The 22,581-nt window shown below is 34.8% G+C and overlaps 3 protein-coding genes across 4 annotated transcripts; 1 reads left to right on the plus strand and 2 right to left on the minus strand.

The window, feature by feature from the left end:
* Positions 1 to 2,672: 2,672 nt before the first annotated feature.
* On the minus strand, positions 2,673 to 4,609 carry LOC124384190 (trypsin-2-like). The gene is made up of 5 exons (XM_046846851.1): positions 4,510 to 4,609; positions 4,159 to 4,312; positions 3,807 to 4,066; positions 3,017 to 3,153; positions 2,673 to 2,905 (listed from the first exon to the last, which is right to left on the minus strand). Exons 1-5 carry the CDS (start codon positions 4,544 to 4,546, stop codon positions 2,756 to 2,758), a joined length of 738 nt encoding a protein of 245 aa, XP_046702807.1. The 5' UTR covers positions 4,547 to 4,609; the 3' UTR covers positions 2,673 to 2,755.
* Positions 4,610 to 5,417: 808 nt separating this feature from the next.
* Positions 5,418 to 7,810, plus strand: LOC124384189 (trypsin-like). The gene is made up of 6 exons (XM_046846850.1): positions 5,418 to 5,536; positions 5,875 to 6,031; positions 6,585 to 6,683; positions 6,780 to 6,940; positions 7,157 to 7,293; positions 7,463 to 7,810. Exons 1-6 carry the CDS (start codon positions 5,464 to 5,466, stop codon positions 7,613 to 7,615), a joined length of 780 nt encoding a protein of 259 aa, XP_046702806.1. The 5' UTR covers positions 5,418 to 5,463; the 3' UTR covers positions 7,616 to 7,810.
* Positions 7,811 to 9,829: 2,019 nt separating this feature from the next.
* cblc (Cbl proto-oncogene C, E3 ubiquitin protein ligase) lies at positions 9,830 to 22,112 on the minus strand. Of its 2 annotated transcripts, XM_046848223.1 has the most exons (13): positions 21,818 to 22,110; positions 20,740 to 21,184; positions 17,293 to 17,439; positions 16,928 to 17,084; positions 15,714 to 15,835; positions 15,171 to 15,308; positions 14,940 to 15,027; positions 14,104 to 14,235; positions 13,455 to 13,655; positions 12,623 to 12,775; positions 11,010 to 11,077; positions 10,792 to 10,850; positions 9,830 to 10,426 (listed from the first exon to the last, which is right to left on the minus strand). In XM_046848223.1, the coding sequence occupies exons 2-13, from the start codon at positions 21,114 to 21,116 to the stop codon at positions 10,227 to 10,229; spliced, it is 1,842 nt and encodes a 613-aa protein (XP_046704179.1). In that variant the 5' UTR covers positions 21,117 to 21,184; positions 21,818 to 22,110; the 3' UTR covers positions 9,830 to 10,226. The 2 variants fall into 2 exon arrangements, with proteins under 2 accessions (XP_046704179.1, XP_046704180.1); XM_046848224.1 differs by having other exon boundaries at positions 11,010 to 11,074; positions 20,740 to 22,112.
* Between the last annotated feature and the right edge of the window lie 469 nt (positions 22,113 to 22,581).

A 22,581-nucleotide genomic window follows, 5' to 3' on the forward strand; every position in this document is an offset into this window, starting at 1 on the left:
ACTGTACTCTTCCTTCAGGATCACCCCTACACCATTTTTCTTTCCATCCACACCATGATAGAACAGTTTAAACCACCTCCAATGTTCCTGGCCTTACTCCCTTTCCACTTGGTCTCCTGAACACACAACTTATCTACCTTTCTCCTCTCCATCATATCAGCTATCTCTCTCCCTTTACCCGTCATAGTACCAACATTTAAAGTACCAACCCCGAACCTCCACTCTCCCACACTGCTCTTTTCCCTGCCGTCTACAGTCGACGGTTATTTATAAAATAGTATGGCTTTATATAAATCATCTAGATTTCTTGCCTGATGTTTTCAACTTTATTATTAAAAAAGTTCATAAAATCATTGCTACCCGTTGATGGTGTTGGTGCAGTGCTTTTATTTCCCGTTAGTGCAGTGCATTTATTTCCTGTTAATTTTGCTACCGTGCAAAATAAAAATCTAGGATTATGCTTCCATGCTATTTGAAATACTGACAATTTGGTTTGATGCCATTTACATTCTAATTTCCGAGTGGTCTGTTTTAAGGTGCGCATATGTCCATAATACCACTGTGCAAATTTTTTCTCTCTGATCGTTTTGGTTTTAGGGGGAGCTACATAATCTAGAGTGTAATGGAACGTTGATTCTAGGCTTTCAGTGGCCCAGTCAAACTCTGCTGGGACAGACGGGGTTCTAATTAATATCGACAGTTCCGGAAGATTATTGATAAAACTTGCTGCTGTAGTTGACGTGAATGTACACTTAACACAGTAATGAAATAGCTTCAGAGTGCGGAATTATGACTATATTTTTTATATTGAATCTAAATGTTAATATTAAATCAAGACAGTGTCCACCACTATAAATGGGCCCTATAACATTCTGACTAATTCCAATTAAATCTAGAATTGACACAACTGCTGCTCTTAAGGAGCCTTCCTGATTATCAAAATTAATATTAAAATCACCAACAATTAATGCTTTGTCTAAAGAAGTAGCAAAATTTGTGATGAAATCTGTAAAATCTATGAGAAAATCAGAGTAGGGCCCTGGGGGTCTATAAATAATCATTAGTGGAAATAACTGACTAGATGCTTTCAGACAATAAATATTTTATATTGGTGTAAAGAACTTAAAATGTTTTAGATTTGTGTTTAGTTTTTTGTGTGATGCTTAGATTATTATTATAAATAGATGTGAACCTGCCTCCTCAGCCATTTAGACGGATCTGGTGTAGGTAACTATACCCAGGAGGACTCGCTTCATTTAATGCTACATATTCATTCGGTCGGTTTAGCCTGTCTGTCTGCTCCCTGGCCTTGGCTCTTGACAGTCATTGGTTAACTAGTGCTGTTCTGAGACTATGACCTATACTACAAGAAATGAGAGTAGCACCTTCCCGAGTGGGATGGATATCATTAATTAATTCCTTCTGCTTCTGTATTAGAAGCCTGGGGACGAACTTGGCAGCAACACTACGCAGTGTACAAATTACATGTGTGGGTTGCCTGGACTATTCTGTATGACACAATGACAATCAGAGCAATGTTGTGGATTGTTCTCCCACAATCAAGCACTAGTTGCCAAATGGTTTTGACATTTCCAGAGGTTAAGCTTCTTGAAGTTCTTTCTGATCTCTCATTGTCTTCCAGTGATATTCTTGCACTCTTGATACGCACAATTCTGTCGAAACACCTTGAAAGACTCTATCGCTGAAAGTGCACCATCGCTGTAAACTTGTCGAATCTTGTCAAATGTCTCTGTGGCAGATTAACCCAGTATAATGAAGAATTTCACTTATGCTTTTTGTTCTCCGTTGCTGTCCATGATGAAATCGCCAAATACAGTAATGCACATTCGAGAATACCACTAGTTGCACAGCTCCCAATGTACACAGGACAACGTATTTTGGCACACTGATTTATGGAGGTTGGTTCTCCCTTTGACTGTGCGTACAGCCTTATGCTGCCATCTGTTGGTGTGTTGCAAAACTAGTCTCCAAACCTTTTAAAACCACCTTGTATGTTCTCCATTATTTCCATTCCTTTTAAGTTCTTTGGTTTTGCTATTTAAAAAAAAAAAAAACATTAATGTTGGTGTATTAGCTAAGCTATTGCCTCGAAGTGTGAGTGTAAGTGAGTGTGTATGTATAGACTGGCATTTCATCATGAGTAAATGATCTCATCTTGCCCCATTTTTCTTTTCTTTTTTTTTTTTTGAGGACAAAGTGCTTAGTAAACAAGATTCAACTTTTTTTTACTTTAGGTTAGCAAAACTTTGCATATGTAATTGTATATTTGAATATCATGGTCAATGTTTAAAGAGATTATTTGTTAACTCCATTCATAAGTGAAAGCATTGTGTTATTATGGTTACATATATTAATCCATATTAAACCATTACTAATTTGACAATTAACCTAGCAAAAACTCCATATGATTTAAACCATTTAAATAATAAATATAACAAAAATAACCCCATTTTACATGCTTAAGACTCATGTATTAGATGTGTAGAAATTGACAATGTTTGTTTATGAAAATACATTTACAATTTTGTGGGCATGCACAAAAATATATTGTAATATATTACTTTATGAAAAGCAAGTATATTATTTCATACTTTTATATGCAAATTTATTTGTTCTTATACATTTTCTACTATTTATTTAGTACAGGAGCGTAAGACAAATATTATTTTTTATTTTGCAGTCTTAACTGAGGTGACAAGTTCTCAGTAACTACAATTAGCCCTAGACTGGAGGACTAATAGTTGCTAAGAATCTCATTGATCCATGGTAGAAGAGAACACACTTTAGTGTAGACACCAGGATAATCAGGTTGAGCACAGCCATAACCCCAGGACACAATGCCATGTAGGACACGGTTGCACACCAGAGGACCTCCAGAATCACCCTGAGAGAAACATGCAGAGTCTGACTAGTGCTAATCATTGACAAATGATAAACATTTATAAGACTTTATATTGTATAGAAATAAAATAAAATATAAGAATATGCCACACACCTGACAGGCATCCTTGCCTCCTTCAAGATATCCAGCACACACCATGTGGTTTGTGATTTGTCCTGGATATGATTTCTCACACACTTCTTGAGAAAGGATAGGAACCTCTACACACTGGAGGTTGAATGGGTTGAACACTTAAAAAAAAACAGCAAAATAGAAGTGTTAAAGTGACTTAGGACTGTGATATTCTTTAACAAACATCATAATTTCTTATCAACATAATATCTGTGTATACGGAATATGACTATAATGTATTAATGCATTAAGGTGAAAGGACAACAGGATGGATTATCAGTTAAGATATTTGTGAATCATTGTTATTTTAATATTGTGCTTGGCCCATTTAAGCAAATATAAATAGTAGGGCTGTCAATCAATTAAAATATTTAACCGCATGATTGTCATGAATTAATTCATGATTGATCACAATTAATCACACATTTTTATCTGTTTTGAATGTACCTTAAATTTAAAACTTTTTAAGCTTTTAATACTCTAATCTAAATGGGTAGGGACAAATATTGATGCTTTATGCAAATTAATGTTTATTATTAGTGAAACCAAACTCAACATAGCGCATGAAGACAAAATATTCTTGTAAATGTTTACAAGTATTTATGGTGTTTCAATTATGTAACTCATGACACCAAACAGATCTCTTGCTATGTTTGCATAATGTGTGTTGCATTGAAGGTTTTAATCTAAAAATATGAAAATAATTATGAAAATAATATTACAAAAAATTAATTGATCAGTGCCATGAGTGCCATGAGTGCCATGGACTGACCTGAGTCTGTGTAGATGTTGCCCCAACCAGACACCGTACACATCTCCCCTGGAGTGGGGCATGTAGTGGGCAGAGCAACAGGCTTCACAAAGTCATTTATTGTTACAGGGTGGGCTAACTTTAGCAGCATGATGTCGTAGTCCAACGTCTGGTAGTCATAGCTCTGGTGCCAGTAGATGGCATTCACAGCCATGTACTGCTCTGTGCCTTCATACTTCCAAATGTGATGGTCACCCAGAATCACTATCTGACTATAGGGACTGAGGTGACAGACGTAAAGCATATATGTAAATATAGAACAGAAGGGATCTGTACAGATCTGTGAAAATGGGTAGAAACCTTTAATACTTACTCCATCCAGCAGTGAGCAGCAGAGACGACCCACTGGTCATTGATGAGGGAACCACCACAGAAATGATAGCCAATGTTCAAAGAGACCTGCCAGGGCTGAGAGTGAGCCTGACACTCATAACCACCAACTATCTTATCATCCAATGGTGCTGCAGCTGAGACACGCACATACAAAAATGTTTGAAGTAGAAACACTTAACCAGTTGTACTAAAAGGCGTAAAAAAAGATTAAATAAATATATAATATATTAGACCAGAGTCAGGCAGGAAATTGTTTTACCAGTGTAGCATAAAATATCTAATACAAAATGTCTCTGCATGTGTTTAAGCAAGTTTTTTTTTGTTCCCTTACCTGCAGCACCCAGAAGAGCTACCAGTAAAATCAACATGCTGTTCACTGTGTTCACCTGTCCAGACACAATAGTCTCGAGTCTGCTGCATTTATAGCAGTGTGTTTATCTCCTTGTAGCACATGTGCAGAAAAACATTATCTCTCGCCCTCTCTTTTTTCTCTCCTTCTTTCCTTTCTGTCATTCCTTCCCTGTATATCGCTAATGTATTCATATAATTTCATATACTGCTAATTTAATTGAGAGATACTCTAACTGTTAAAGAATTTTTTTTTCTTTAAATTCTGTACAAATGCATACAAAGTTTGACCAAAAAACAAAAAACAAAAAAGCCAGTTATCTAGTATGGTTTATTTGTGTATTTCAATGTTATCTACCAAGGTTTCTGCAGTTCTCTGCCAAATGAGTCTTGCTCCAACTTTTGCTTTCAACTCATGATTTGGATATCTTTGGTAAAAAGAGATTAATAGGTATAGCAGCTTAGATAAACATGTCTGTTCACATTCTAATTTCACCATTCTCATGAAAGCCATATCGCTATTTAAGAGAGAAAGGTGATTAAAGCTTGTTTGCTAATCTTACTCAATCATGTATTGCTCATTTGAAGTGTCATGGTCATAACAGCATGTGGTTGTTTTCACACAGCCCCTGGCATTAAGCCTATAGCAGATACTAATATGCAAGAGACATCAGTGAAATAAAATTAAGATGCTCAATGTTTTCCCCAAGTGTTCCTGTGGTCCAGTATAGGCAGAGAATGTAAATTGGGTAAGATCTTTTTTTTTCAATCAATTTCATTTATATTGCATATAACTATATATAGAAAACCATTTTTATGCCAAGCCTTCAGAGAAGTTAACCATTGAACGATTTTGGTAGCTTCGAGCCAGGTGTGTGTGTGTGTGTGTATGTGTGTGTGTACCTGGGCTATAGCTGGTCTATATATATGAAGTTACATGACACCCAATTTGGCTGCTGAAGCAATCAACATGAGCTTGATCATTCTGCTGGCATTAGTAGGAGCTGCTGGTAAAGAACTTTGACTCTATTGTGTTTTTAACAGACATTTAGAAGTAAACATTGAATATTTTTAGCTTCACTGCATGTGACGGACATTTCTCTTTTAATACTCAATGCTATGTAGATTTTAAAACGTGTGGTTCTGTTTTGAACATTAAGAATATTTTCTGTAGATATAATGTCTATTGTTTCAGGAGAAAGTCAGAAACACATGATATAAACATAAGTCGTTAAAAAGTCATCATAAAAACGTGCTTGAAATGAGAATTATTATCTATTGTGGAACTTCATTATGTGCATGTGTTTTGCTATGTGCATGTGTATGTGTGCGCTTTATATAATTTCAGTGGCAGCACCCAGTGGCGAACAAAGAATTGTTGGAGGCTCCGAGTGTCTTGCTCATTCACAGCCATGGATGGTGTCTCTGCACTATGGCTATCACTTCTGTGGAGGAGTGCTCATTAATGAGCAGTGGGTGCTCTCTACTGCCCAGTGCTGGTACAAGTAAGTATTACACAAATGAAATACTGTACAGTACACTGTTTTTTTTTAAATCAGTTACAGCTGATCTGTTCAAAATACCTTGTATATATATATATATATATTTTTTTTTAATATGACTGTAAAATAAGTGAATTATGAATAAGTGAATAATCCAAAAGTGAGTTTGTAATGGTACACATCATCATTATTTTAGATAATCAGGTGTTCGCCCGTTCAGGCAAGCCAGCTATGGCTGATCAGATTCCAGCTTGTATCACAGCAGCATTTAGCTGCGTATTAGGCGTCCTTATGCAAAGCCATCTAGAAGATCTGGCAGTTGTTTTAAGGTCTTTGATAGATTTAATGCCAGGCTTATCATGAGTTATTGGCAGTTTTTGTAAATGCCAAGGACTATCTGACCTATACTAGAACTCCAGTGCTTATATAATTTTAAATATATATTTAATGTTATAAGCCCTTCATCAATTTTAAGTGTTACTTGCTTAAATATTTTATTTTGTGGCTTCGGGATCTTATTCTGATATATTCTGAATGCATCTTTATCTTTTCCAAGTCCCTATGGCATGCAGTTCATTTTGGGAGATCATGATGTGCGTGTGTTTGAGGGAACTGAGCAGCTTCTAAAGACAGAAAATATTATCTGGCACCCCAAGCAAGTACTTTTTTCCACTGCAGAAAATTCTATTACCTTTTATTACTTAGTGTCTAAAATTGTCTAAAATTGTCTCCTATACTGTCTTGTCAATAGATATGACTACAAGACTCTGGACTATGATATAATGCTAATTAAGCTGTTCCACCCAGTAAAAGTGACTAATGCTGTGCAGCCAATATCTCTGCCATCTGGCTGTCCCTATGACGGAATGTCCTGTACTGTATCTGGATGGGGGTCTCTTTATGCTGATAGCTGTAAGATCATTTGCATTCATACATAACTGTAAATTCAACTACAAGTAGTTCTAAAAATGAAACTGTTTTGAAACAGTGATGTTGAAATGCTGCATAAAGCAAATATATGTTTCTAATTATTCAGCAATTTTTGCCTTTTTAATCACAATTTTTTGCCTTAAATTGTCTGCACATATGATTAAAATGTCTGCATTTTTTCTCTTTGTCTACCAACAGTATTCATGCCATTTCGTCTTCAGTGTGCTGATGTTCCAGTTGTGGGTGAGCGGGAGTGTGAGAGGTCATATCCTGGTATGCTGACTCCTAGAATGCTGTGTGCTGGCCACAAGGAAGGTGGCAAGGACGCATGCTTTGTATGTATTTACAGTTTTTCTTTATTATAGAAATGCACCTGCCTAAAGCTAAATCTAATATTAGAATTTATATGATGAATATATATAATTTTTAAACTCATGCAATTAACTTCATGGATCATGATTGATTAAGAATAAAACTGAATGTGATCTTGGCTATCTTTATCAGAGGGATGCAGGCAGTCCACTGGTGTGTAATGGAGCGGTGCATGGACTGGTGTCTTGGGGTCAAGGCTGTGGCCTGCCAGGCTACCCCGGAGTCTACGTCAAAGTGTGCGAGTTCCTCTATTGGATCAAAGATGTCATGGCCGCAAACCCTTAGAGCTTTTTTCTGTATTCCGGTCTTCATTACACTCTTTTATTTCATTTTCAACCTCTCACTCCTTTATACCCATGTGTCATCCTGGATGATTTTGGGAATTCTCTGCTGTTCTGTTCATTTCTGTTCCCACCCATCTCTCAGAGAAAAGTAATGAAATAGTATTGGTATACATGAATAAAAACACCTCTGCCATGACAGTTATTACATTTTTTTAACACGTCATACTTCTACTTATAAGTACAGTAAGCTATATGCCATCAAACCAGAGAAAAACTAATACATGGTCCAGTGAGATTTCAAGCAAAACCTTAACGTCTGCAAGTAGAATAATTAGCTGTTTCTTATTAACCAGTTTTATTAGGAATTTTTGAAGGCTTGTCTTTTTTTTAGTTTACTCATTACACTTAATAATCTAAATGCCTTATATATAATGCCTCTTACATGCCAGTATGTACACACTTATAATCAGTGGTAGGCCGTCGTGGCCAGCAAGGCCTTCTCTGCTGGTCTAAAATAGAATTAGAATCAGTGACTAACCTATAATTTAATATATTAGTCAATGAATATATATATTCAATTATTAACAATAGTATATTTTATTCATTTAATCGCTTTTCTCATGGTTGCAATGCTTTCAGTTATGTATGTTTAGAGTTTCTATCCAATAAAATCTTAGCCATCATTGGTCACCAGAGGCAAAGAAATCTCAATTGTGGGCTTCATAATCCACAGTCTTGTGGGCTTCATAATCAACCCGTAGCTTCAAATACATAGAATGAAGCTGTTGCACTAACCGATCAGATTTCGAGATGAAATCTCGTGAAATTATGGACTTTAAAGAAGTAGATGCCGAACTCGCAAACATCCTGACCCATCTAGAGATGTACCAGTGCCAATTGGATCCCACTACATGTGTGGAGTTTTGACATTGTACCTCCTGGAGTGTTTAAAGGCTCTGGCATGGAGAAGCTGTTAGCTGGATCTGTGATGATCACAAATGTTGAGCTCAGTAGTTCCTACTTTTATACCAAAGACTGTAGAAAGAACATTTACTTATAATCTTATACTCCAGTACTCATGTTAGTTCTCACTCTCCAGTGTTCTGTATTGTTGAAAGATTTATGATCAAACTCTTGATGTCACCCAAATGAGGATGGGTTCCCCTTTTGCGTCTGGTTCCTCTCACGGTTTCTTCCTCATAACATCTAATGGAGTTTTTCCTTGCCACAGTCGCCATGGCTGCTCATCAGGGATAAATTCACACCATTCACCTTAACTGTTGATTTCTGTAAAGCTGCTTTGAGACAATGTCTGTTGTGAAAAGCGCTATAGAAATAAACTTGACTTGACGTGACTTGACTTGACAATACAGAAATACAATACACGTTATTACCATATAAAATAACTATATAATTAACAAAAACTATAACAATACTGTGTTTCTGTATAATAGCGATGGTTTCTATAGCCGTAGTGTCAATAGCTGTGTCATCATAACGATGGTATTAAGAAGTGGAGTGATTCAGGTAGGACACCAATGAAGGCCTAGGTGAGAAATGCATGGCTTCTAATTCAGGTATAAAATAGGGTATAAAGTCTAATATTTTTGTTTCTACATCCATTTTATGAAATTGAGTCTAATCACATTGATCAATTGTTTGCTCCAAGTGCACTTAAACATTTTTACATCTGCCAGCAATGGTTGCTAGAACCTAAATAAATGGTAAAATATATGGCAATAACCTTTATTGTCAAACACTTACAAAGTTCTATGCCTGTCAATTTCATGGTAAAAGTCTGTTGGTTATAAACAGTATTTTAAAATCAGTAATGTAAAAAAATTGTAATGTTTAATAATAATTAATAATTAAAAATATATGATACATCTTTTTGTTAATGGTCAACAATAGCATACATCCAATTAAATATGCGATATTTAAAAACAGAATTTAAATGTACAGTGTGTCAATATACCAGAATTTTTCTACAACTGTAACCTCTCTCTCTCTCTCTCTCTCTCTCTCTCTCTCTCTCGTTCTTTCTCTTGGTCTCTCTCTCTCTCTCTCACTATCTATCTATCTATCTATCTATCTATCTATCTATCTATCTATCTATCTATCTATCTATCTATCTTTATTTTTAGACATGCACACACACTTTTGCACTTACTTTTAAAAATAATCAAACATTAAAAGACATTAAGAAAAACAACCAGTTTTACTGATTACAATACATTTTATTGTAATTAAATATTATAGAATTATTATGTAACTATTTCTGGACACATTAGAGGTATATAGTTGTTTTGTTATTGAAGTTATTTGTTCATGAAAAGCCCACTGACTTAGTCTGTATATGTCTGTATAACAGTCTGGATATATAAAATAGAAGGTAAAAATCTGTTAAATACATGATTGTATTTTAAGATTAGTTTTAGAGTAAGGCCATATTTTGCGGAGCAAAACGAGTTTTGGTTTACAAATTATTACAGTTTAAATAACAAAACAATATAATTGGTTTGTAATGAAAAATGACAATATTTTCATGCGTGTTTAATGTTGTTATATACTCATATTTCACTATACATTTTTTTTTTTACCATGCAGATAATTCAGTTTTTTGTCATATTTGTTTCCATGGTGAAATCCTGAAGGAATGACAAGGATGAAAGCTTTCTCTGACCCTGAGAGCTTTTATGACTTTGTCTTCCTGCTAGCAACTCTGTTTCCAAATCGCCCCTGTCTTCTGCCTCCTCCCTTCTTTTTTCTTTCTTTTTTCCTGAATGAGCAGGGCCTGACCATGGGACTACACCTGGAAAAGAAAATAGTATATCCAAGAGATATGAGGGTAAAGCAATTGTTTTAGCCAATACTAGCCACAAGATGTCAGTCTACAAGTACATGTAAATATAATCTACAAATATTTATGAAAATGTTTCACACAATAAAGAGTGGGGTTTCTTAAACATGTAGGAATAGTTTATTTAATTGATTAATTAATCTGTGAGTTAATCTAATCTGAGTGTAATCTAAAGCCACCAGAAACACTTCTAACACTTATAGAATATGAATTATTTTGTGTACAAAAATACAGTATTTTAATTACATATCATTAACTTAGGAACTATGGGAGTGTAAACTCTTCCAATGCTACTGTAAAGACAAAGAGATGGAAACCTTTTCGGCCTGTCTGGGAAAGTGATGTATAGCTCTGTTCATCAACACACTGCAGCTGTCTTCAGAGGAAGAGAACAAAATAAAAAAAATTATGAATGCGTAAGATATTTAGCAATATAATAACTCCTTAAATTACAGATAAGAATGAAGTATATTAAAATATTGCAAATATATAATAAAAATATTATTAATACTAATAATAAGCTTTGCATTTTTACCTGTCTGAGGTTTCCTCCATCAGATTTAGATGGCTTGCTGAATATGTCACATTGCTACAGGTAGACTGCTAAAAACAGAGTTTATATCTATAGAATTAGAATCTATAGAAATTATATTAAAGCTGTTTTACTCATTGATAGATATTAAATCAGGTCACATGTACTGATTCAGTTAGAGAATCTCACAAAAGTGAGTACACCCATCACATTTATGCAACCATTTTAATATCTTCTCAAGGAACAATACTATAGAAATGAAACTTGGATATATTTTAGAGTACCGTATTTTCCGGACTATAAGCCGCTACTTTTTTCCCATGCTTTGAACCCAGCGGCTTAAAAACACACTTCACCTGTTCTGAGCTGCACGGCATCGGGAGAAAAGCTTCACCAATGGTGATTTTTAAACGAATGACAATGCCAAAAGAAAAACTCCTGAGTAGTTGTGAAAGGAAGGAGGAAGACAGTGAACAATGACTTTCTTGGTAGGCTACTGTTTAGATACAAGCCGTGTAACAGACACTGTCTTTCGTTATAGCCTGTGTAAAGTTCATTAGTTTCAGTGTAGACACCTGCAGCTTATAGACAGGTGCGAGTGGTTTATGTTCAAAATAAAAATCTTTGTCAAATTCAGTGGTTCAGTGGTTCATGGCTTATATTTGGGTGCGCTTAATAGTCCGAAAATTAAGGTAGTCAATGTGCAGCTTTTATAGCAATATAGATGTACTGTCTTCTGAACATAACTCAACATACAGCCATTATTGTCAGAATAGCTGGCAACAAAAGTGAGTACACCCTAAATGATAACAGCTGTACATCGTCTAACCGTGCAAAGCCACAAAGTCCTAATCATAATGTTCATGTTTTTGTCTGTTTGACAGGACAAATACAAATTTGTGCATCTTGTATTAGAGCAGTTAAAATGTGGTACTTTGAGTACAATTCTCTCATACAGACCACTGGATGTTTAACACGGCACCTCATAGCAAAGAACTCTGAGAATTCGAGAATTAAAATTATTGCTCTTCACAAAGATGGCCTAGGCTATAAGAAGATCAGTAACACCCTGAAACTGAGTTACAGTACAGTGGACAGGGTCATACAGAGGTTTTCCAAGACGGGTTCCACTCGGAGCAGGACTCTACTCAAGCTGGCCAAGTATGTTTCAAGTCCTGAACCCTATTGAGCACCTGTGGGGCATCCTCAAGCAGAAAGTGGAAGAAGCAACATGTGTCTAATTTTCAGCAGCTCTGTGATGTCATTATGGAGGAGTGAAAGAGGATCCCAGCAATAACCTGTGCAGCGCTGGTGAATTCCATGCCCAGGAGGATTAAGACAGTGTAAGATATCACTGGTGCTCACACAAAATATTGACACTTAGGTGTGTTCACTTTAGTTGCCAGCTATTTTGACAATGGCTGTATGTTGAGTTATTTTCAGAGAACAGAAAATCTGTCCTGCTATACAAGCTGCACATTGACTACTCTAAAATACATCCAAGTTTCATTTTTATAGTATTGTCCTTTGAGAACATAATAAAATGGCTTCTAAAAGTTAAATAGGCAACTGTTACAACATCTATATATTCGATTGACAGCAATAAAGACACTCACTGAGTTACAGTGACCTTTAGACAGCCTGTCTCTGAGGAACGGACGGTTTGGTGGTTTGGGAGATGGGCAAGGGGAGGACATAGTGTTCTGTTTTGGTGGAAGTGGAGGTGGTGATAAACTGGAACTAGGAACCTGATACTCCTCTTGTGATGCCTGTAATGGCAGATGGGAAGCGTAAAGAAAAAACATGGGCTTTATTAGAGTTCAACTTAAGTGTTTAAATTATATAATAATATAGATGGAAAGGTCCCTAACATGTAAATTTGATCACTCAGACCATTTCAAGTCAGATACATTTTAGCCAGATGTCATATAAATGTAAAGGATTAGATTTAACTTTACAAGTGCAAATGTATTATCTAGATGCTTTTCCAAATATATCACAATGCATCACACAAATCAGTGACTTCCAAAAATACTACCTTTTTGTCATGTAAAAATCACTTAACTTTTGCATAAGTGGTAACTGGAAAAAAAAAAAGTGCACAGGAAGTTTGTGCCAAGTAATAGCCTCTCATTTGCATAATATGTGTGGTATGTCTGCTATTGTTAACCACACACATTTATTTGCAAGAGAAAATGTATGTGGTCAAAATATTTTTGGCACATAAGTCATAACTAAGATGCATTAAAGAAGTAGCAGCATCTGAAGGACAACAATCCAGTAATGTTCAAAACATGTCTGAGTAATCTTATATAGTGTTTCCTAAAACATTTACCAAATGTGTAGGAAATATACATATTCTTCAAATTTTCAAAAGACTTGTTTATAAACTATGCAGGTACAAATGCAGAAAATTTCTGATTATGCATGCAAGGAACCAACTCTCACCCTTTTCATGGCAGCCAGTTCTTTCATGACAAGCTCCACATCTTCATGATCTTCATCATCACTGTCATCATCGTCATCGTCTTCCTCGTCTTCTCTTCTTCGGTATGTGTTGTCACTTGTGGGGCGATAGGGTTCGATAAGGATGGACTCTGTCCCTTTAATGTCACAGCGGCAGTAAGGGCAGGTGTGTGCGTCTGACTTCTGTGTGTGGTGATAATATAGCACACATACAAACTACTTACATCAACTGGACAAAAGAAATGAGATTAAAACATAACCGCTTCCTTCCTGTAACAGACGGTATCAGTGAGCTGCACAATTCTTACGAGGGATGTTAATTTGGACATTGTAGCCAAGAGCATGCATGCACATAACTTGCTGTCAAGCCTGAAAATGAAAATGCTAGTTTGTTGGGTGTGACTAAGAAGATAAAAACACCCACCCACACACACACACACACACACACACACACACACACACACACACACAAACACAAAGAGCTAAAAAAATATATTTTATTTATTTACTGTTTTTTATGAGCTTAGATATGAAATCATTTTTATGCTGGTTTTTTTTAAATACAGTCTCAACTATCAGAAATAATTTTGTTTTCATGGATAATTAGATAAATCAGAATGAGACTGAATACCTGCCAGCCAGCGAGACAAGGCCGACAAAGCAGATGTCCGCAGGGCTGAATGCGAGTGTCCTTTTCTCTCTCTGTACAAATCTTACACAGCTGAAATGTGCTTCCCATTTCACAATATAACTCATATTGCTCCTGCATAGAGACAAACATAAAAAGAGAGAATCACACAAAAGCACACACTGGATTATTACTATAGAAGCAATTATTTTAAAATGCAGAAATAAAATATTGGTTCTTCCCTCAAGTTCACATACATGGATACATTTTGATATTTAATTGCACATGTAAATAAATGACTTTTTAAAATCTCCCATTGAATTTCAATTATGTTAGTTAATATAGCAAATCTTTAACAAGAGTTAATTCAGTAAAAATACTGCATTATTCTTACATAATTTCGATACATATTTCACCAAGTTGAGCCATTCTACTACGAGACAGATAAGGGTCATTTCTTTTTAAACCTCATAAGTGGAATTGAAAAACAAGTGGTGAGACGGGGGTGGGGGTGACGCCGGGAAATAGGGTTTGATATGCTTGATATATCAAGCAAATAAAACCCTGCTGCTTGTGGAGAAGGACGTAGGTGAGGGATTCATTTTAAGACATATAGGCAAATAAACTACAGCTGATTTTAACTGCTTAGAACTAAGTAAAAAGAGGAATTGACAAGATTTATACCACTAGCTGTAGTCTTACTCATAATGTAGCATATCATCTGTTCTAAATATGCCTACATATTTAAACATGTCCAAACAATACTTCTTTTTTGTTGTTGTTGTTGTTTTATGTATCAATATAATATTTACTGTCATTCTTCAACTTGTAATTGTTACCTCTGTAACTGCAATGCGACCCTTCTGAAATGGCATACACAGGGCACTGAGATCAGGGTTTACATCACGCCCGTCTGGGTATAAGTAACTGCAAACGCACACATTCAAAATGACCATATTATACTAATATTTAAATTTGTGCTTTTTTTTAATAACAGTGAAATAAGCACACACCAGTAATACAGTAACCAGTAATACAGTAATACCAGTAAGACAGTAATAAGCACACACCATCCCTGTTTGAAGCCTTGTATTAGAGCCTGGTACAGAGGTGTACTCTCTGGAATAGTTTGCACAATGCTGCAATCGGGAGTCACATAACCGATTGCCCACTGGCCCATTCTGGTGCAGCTGAGGCGAAAGATGTAACTGAAAACACAGATAAGAATATTAAAAAAATTATAATAAAATAAATGTCTAAGTACAGACCGTTATGGCTAAATAGTTACTGAAAAATATTTGGCTTAAATTCTTATTCTTGTTTCGCATGTTGATTTGGCACATGTTTTACGCTGGATGCCCTTCCTAACGCAACCCGCCCCATTTATCCGGGCTTGGGACCGGCACTAAGAGTGCACTGGCTTGTGCAACCCTAATGGCTGGGTAATATTTTACTTAAATTAAATTATTTTAAATAAGGCCACTAAAAAGTTGTGTGGAGTTTATAGTTTATTTGTTATCATGAATTGGATGTAGATTTGATTGCATTTTTGAGGCATTCTTGAATAAATTCAGATAAGTACAAATGGTTTTCTTTGTGAAACTATAACAAACCTTCCGGGATGATTTCTATGGTGTTCCAGTCTGGCTTGTACTTGGTCATAAGTGAGGAAGGCCATGTAACCTGGATGAGTCACTGCTAAATGATTCCAGTTCCTCAGCAGTGTCGACCATGGCTGTGACAAAATAATGCATTTAAGATGATTATGATCTTGCTAGGAAATATTTCAGTCACACTGAAAAAAGATACTAAACAAAAATAAATGTGAAAAAAAAACATCCAGACACATCAACACTATATTTTCTTTAAATGTGTACAGTACATCGTATTCTTACACTGCAATTGTGTTGATGTATAATGTTTAGGCAAAATTACATCAACATGCAGGTTGGCCAAACTAAGTTTTTTTGTATTATTTTGCCAGTAATATACTATTACATTATCTTTGAGGAAACCATAAATATATTTTACTAAGTCAGTGTGGAAATATTAGTATATTTACTTTATGGAATCTTTATTTTTATTTTGGGCTACTTTCTAACTCCACTTGCTTGTATTTGGTTGGTACAGTAATTGCAGTCAGTCTGCCTACAGTCCAAAGCCTCGCTAAATAGCTTTTCTCACAATTTGATTTCAATTTACATTTAGATAATGACATCATAGTGAAACAAATACAAGTCAAATAATTCAGATCCAATACTAGCAGTCAAATTGACTGAAAAAAGAGCAGTTACACTGTAACTAATATATATATATATATATATATATATATATATATATATATATATATATATATATATATATATATATATATATATTAGATGCTCCTATGAAATCACATTAAACAACAAATGGTATGGTCAGAACCTTTTATGAGTGTTAAGATAAAAAGTTAATCCATATTAGCCAAGTAAAGAGATGTTTTAATGTAATAAGTGATCTCAGCTGATAAGAAGAAGACTGATGGATGTGAATGAAATACACTCATTTTGATAAACTCAAATCTCATAGAAAACTTATTTCCAATTCCTAATTTTTAATTCTTTAAAATTAGCCAGTAATGTTTTGCCTTAAATAGATTAGTTATAAAAGTAGAGCCTGGTGGTGCCTCTTAATTTTGGTAGTAACCAGGATTTTATTATATATATATATATATATATATATATATAAAATTTATATATATATCATTTCATATAATATATAATTTGAGCATATGAAGTTCTTTCTTAGTCAAGGGTTCTCAAATGTTATCATCTAATGAAGGTACCTGAAAAAGTCTGGTAAAGATGTCAAACTCGAAGATAGAAACGTGATCATTACAAGTGAGGTCAACTGTTGACTTTAGAGCCATGGCCTCCATTCCTTCTTCAAAGTTGTGAACATTTTTCAAATGCTGCTTAAAGATACTCCACTTAATTATGCACCTAAATGTGAAAGAGAAAATCTAATCGTTTGCATATAAAAAGCATACAAATGTATATGATTTGATTTGAATGCATAACACATGAAGATGCAGAAATGAACACATGCATGAAAATATGATCATAAATATGTTTAATAAATAGTAATTGTTTTTTTAAAGAAACATTTAAATATACATGTAATCTATACTGGATGGTTACAGTCACCCACTTGTGCCCAAAAGACTTTCTCCAGAACTCTCTTGCCTCCGTCTTGGTCAGGTTGTAGGTATCACCGTAAAATTGACCACCTGGAAATATAGCTCGTAGTTCCCACAGCATATGACTGAATAACAAAGACAGCTTTGTCAAGTTTCTCCTGAAAGAGCAGCAAAAAAAAAAAAGATTTTAGATCTACCAATTAATTTTAGAGTCTTACTGCAACTTTACATTCATTAGTAAAGCAAAAGTGGAGGTTTCTTTGTCAAATGAATCTTTCTACATAGTTATGATTATGATTCTACATAGTAATGATTATAAATGTTAACAGGTTAAAAAGCTGTTGCACTGCATACTCACCTTTAATTACAGTTTAAACACACATCTTGTTGACAGAAACACAAACTGTAAAAAAATGTCTGCATGCAAGCTACTAAAACAGGAAGTCACAGTTTGACATTTCCTGTCCTAAGTCTTTGTAGTTCACCGACGGAATTTTCCATTGGCAACTGACCATAGACTTGTCTCACGGCAACATCAGCATCACTTGTGGTACAAATAGATCTATATGTTGCAATCACTCAACCCTATGCACTTCTCTTTGTAAATTTTAAATTAACTTTAAGGTTTGTGTTTGTGCATTTATGCAAACTACAGCTACAACAAAAGAACATTCCATATATTTGCATTTAATTTGGCAGCTGTCCTTAATGTCACTAAAATGAAATTACATTTTTGCATTATATGAGATATTCATTTAACTGCACTTACATGCAATGCACATGCTTTTTGCTTAAAACTGCTTAGATTAAATGCCTCTTTCATAATCATTTATGGGTCAGTAAAACATTAGGGAATAAAGATTTTTGAGAGACAGTTTTGCTGGCCTAAAAAGATTTTGACAAGCAAAACATGTCAGTCAGTTAATCAACACTGCTGAGGCCTGAGGATTTTTTTTTCCACTCTGACAGGATGAGCACATGTTTACCTCTTTCTCTAGGCTACTTTTTCAAAGACCTAATTTTCCATTAGTCATTGTAATCAGTCTAATCTTTGCTTTCCACTCCATCTGTACACAGTTGAAATGTGGTTAATTCTTCAAAGAAAGACACGTCGATTATATTAGCAAATACTTTAGACAAAGTTTTAATTTTTAATAAGACTAAATAAAATGTAATTGTCATTATTACTTTAGTATGTGCCTATAATGTGTATTATATTTATTAATATTAAATAAAAGTGCATTACCAAATTTACACAGCACTTCAAAAAAACTCTGTTATTTTACTTTGATATTTACTAATTTCAATTATACGGAACAGCATAGTTCACTTTGTGTGTTGAAATACTATATTTATTTACTCAATATTCATTATTTGATTAGACTGAATGGCACTAGCTTTTCTGTCTGTGTGGTGTCACAAGAGTCCTCAGTGATGATGCATTTATTTGGATGAATTTTTCAGCTTGATAAAATAGATTGATAGCTAATAATAACTACTTACTTTGCATAAAGTTAGATAGATATCTGAACTTTATTACAGTTCATATTAGAAGTCAAATTTTAGTACTGACGTTTTACAAATTTACTTTATGTCCAACTGGCATACAGTAACTCATGTTATAACTCGCCGAAGTTAGCATAAAAAAATACCATAAAATAAAATTATTAGGTATACTACTTATATACATATATAGGTTATACTACTAGTCTAAAAACAAGTCAATTGATTATTGCTTCAATTGCTCAGTAATTATATTTTCGGCGACAGATTTTTCAGAACAAATTGAACATTTTGTGGAAAATTTTATGGTGAGCTGTAGTACGTTGGAAAGATTATGAATTTTGTTGATATGGAATGCGGCTATGCTGTTGAAGTAAAGAAAGCTCTGGTGTCTCTCTTTATGTGAAAGCTATAGTACACTATTAGAACAAAGGTTTTTGTACAGGCACAGTTCTGGTTTCCAAAATACAAACAATGAAACCTGACCTTCAAAAGTACAACGGCTATCTTTAATTATGTGTCATACATTTCTTTTACTCAGGTTAATAATGGCACAAAAGATATACGCTAAAAGGTACCACCCGAGAGGCATTGATGAATATAGTTCAAGCTTGTCTATATAGAAATTATTCACTTCTAAACTCCACTAAACTGGTTACTGTACTAAATTATGCCATTTCTTTTTGACGGGAAGGTACAACTTTTGTTTCTTTAATATGTATTGATTACATCGACAGGTGCGTGTTATACCTTCAAAGCTTTACCCAAAGATTTATGTATCTTTAAAGTTACAGCATATTTCACACAGAATAAAGGCACAATAGGTACTCTTAACAATACCACTGCATCAACAAGTAAAGCTATAGCTTAGTTAGAGTGAACATGGCCAGTGAGTGATGTGTTTCTCTCCTTGTAAGACCTGCTATACACTATTACTATGAAATATCTATGGAACTGCTATTTGAAATTATTGCTGGATAATTAAACATTGTCTATGATTCGCCTGGAAAATATTATTTTTACACAGACAGAATAGTAAAAGTAATAAAAATAGCAATAACAGACAAGCGATAGATGAGTTATAGATCAAAGGAAATACAAAGCATATTATTATTGTGTTTCATATTAATCCTTTAGATTTTATTTCTTTATCATTATTTTTATATTTTATGCAATATTAATAACATTCTATTAAATAATTATGTATTTTTGCATATGGTTTATTGCACATTAGGCGCATATACATTTTTTCAATTTTATATATTATTTATTTCTTAGAAAGCTATTTGATCTTTCCCTTAAGATGGTAGCTGTACAGTGCATGTACCAACATTTGCTGTATTAAGTTCAAAATATTTGTTATTTCTGGCTTTGGATTATCATTAGATTTTTGTTTTTTTCTAAACTTTCAATGTTAAAAAAACATTTGTAAGTTACATTCCTGTATGAAACTGCAAATGGAAGTTTCCCTGTTAGCACAATAAAGGCCTTTGGTTTGCAGTATTCATTCACACAGACCATTAGTATTCAGAGCAGATGAGCAACTTGGCCCCCTCTTAGTGCTGAAAACAAAAATATACGTTAACTTTCATGTAGCAGGCATTTAATTCAAACTAAAATACCACATTTCTATCCTATAAATCCTATTCAATCCTATAAAATAACAATCTAGACAGTTGAAGCCATTTTTGCAGGTAAATATAGCAAGAAATATAATCTCTGTGTCTCACCTTTACAGGATGCATAACATTTTTACATGTGCAATAGCTTGTCATCTACATATTATCTCTATGTATATATTTTAGTGTTAGTCTTTAAATGAAATGGTTATACATTATGCAAACATTTATTTGGATTTGTACATTTTTGGTCTTCATATTACTATATTGTATTATTCATATTGTATGTACGTTTCTGATTCTAAGCATAATCATGTTGTCAGTGTAAGACCTTACCTGTATGTAGACTTTTCCTCAAACATTTTTTCTTTGCCTTCTTTAAACAGCAGGATGGCCCTGTCCGTCTTATCCAGCAAGTGTTGGACATGGATCCTTAGGTACTCTCCCTCATCCCCACGTGGCATGGCTGAACCTGAAGCTCTATAAAGAGCCCATATGTCCTTTGTGAGGTTTACAGTCTCCCTGACCAATTCAGGGAGGTAAGGTGGGCTGTTCTTTAGACATAATCGCGGCTCAGTGCACAGCCTGTGCAGTTTATGTAGTCGTTTTATTGCCTTGTCAAGGAGTTTATAGTCTGCGCTTGTTGGTGGCTGAGATGCAGAGTTAGAATCTGTATCGAAGCTTCGAACAAATCCCATCAGACTTCCAGCCATTGCCAAAAGTTCTTTGACTTGCTGTCTGTCTCTATGTTCTTGTCAGCCGAGTAGATTTACAAATGAAAAAACAACCCTCATCTGGTCAGGACTCACAATGTGTCTAGATCTGCAATGTTCCTTGTCAATTACTTCCGCTACACAATAGCTTCAAAGCTGCTCCCTGTCATTCAGAGCCAACCAAAAAGTAATGAGATGAAGCCTCCTACTGCTCGTCAAACCATTAGGTACCCCTAACAAATCTCTTGCACTGCCTTTAAGCTTAAGTCATTTCCTTTTAAGCCACCGTTTATGTTTCTGTTCTGAAACCACTAGTGACAATACATATAGAGTACATGACACAACACACAATAAGTGAATCGTTGTCTTGCCACACTAATACTTTTTTCAATTATACATTTCACAGTGGTAATGTTGCATAATGTAACAGCACACATGTCATAGCCTGACAAGTCTGTGTGAATGTCATTCTAGGGGTGGAGGAAAGTCAATAAGCAACGTTAAAAATGCTGAAAGATCCTTAAAAGTTCTTTGCTCCAACGAAACTAGCCCAAAAGGTATATACTTCTACATTAAGCCAAGCTTCCTTCTTCACATCATTATAATGAAAACCACATACATTTCTAGGGGAAATAAAGCAGAGTGCTGATTGTTGTCTATTTTGTCCTTTACCCACTTTACTGACCCTGTCGTTTACTCACAGTTATGCTCTTTGTACTTGGCATCCATGTGGTGGTCTCATTTCCCATGTTCTGATTTTGTCCAGATCTCAAAATAGGTTGTAAAAATGTTCCGTTTAGGTCTCTGCACAGGATCTTATTCATATGTAGACCCTTGTCCCTGTTTGTGTCTCTCACACATATGCTTAAACACAGACACACACACACAAGCACACTCTCTCACTCACTCTCTGCCTTTCCCCACACACACTTTGATCAGTTTCCGGGTAGGAAATAGCCTGACAAACAGGTCGGTTTACTTAAGCCTCAAGCGGGCAGACAGAGTGTGTCTAGTATCGTAATAGGAATATGTATCTAAAAGCAAAAGGGAAGTATCAGTGTTTGTGAGTGTGTGTGTGTGTGTGTGTGTGTGTGTGTGTGTGTGTGTGTGTGTGTGTGTGTATGTGTGTGTTCCCTTGCACTACAAACACCCTAACTTTTTTTTATACCACATTTACAATTTAGAATTTGTTTTAAATACTGTATATATTTAATTAGTTGAATTAGTTGACTAAGTTATTTCCAATGGTTGCCATTCATTAAAATAATCCTTCTTAACCACTCCTTGATATCTGTACACACACAATAATAAATAGTGTTATTGATTTAAGGGATAACAGCTGTCTTTCGGTTTTAAAAAGTTGTATTCATTTTATTTTGTATTCATCGTATTTCAGTTCAGACTGAAAAGATGGATAGCCAAAAATGTTTATGCAAAAAAAAAAGGCAATAATACACTAATTGTG

Source organism: Silurus meridionalis, chromosome 4 (assembly GCF_014805685.1).
Source record: "Silurus meridionalis isolate SWU-2019-XX chromosome 4, ASM1480568v1, whole genome shotgun sequence".
NCBI classification, from domain to species: domain Eukaryota; kingdom Metazoa; phylum Chordata; class Actinopteri; order Siluriformes; family Siluridae; genus Silurus; species Silurus meridionalis.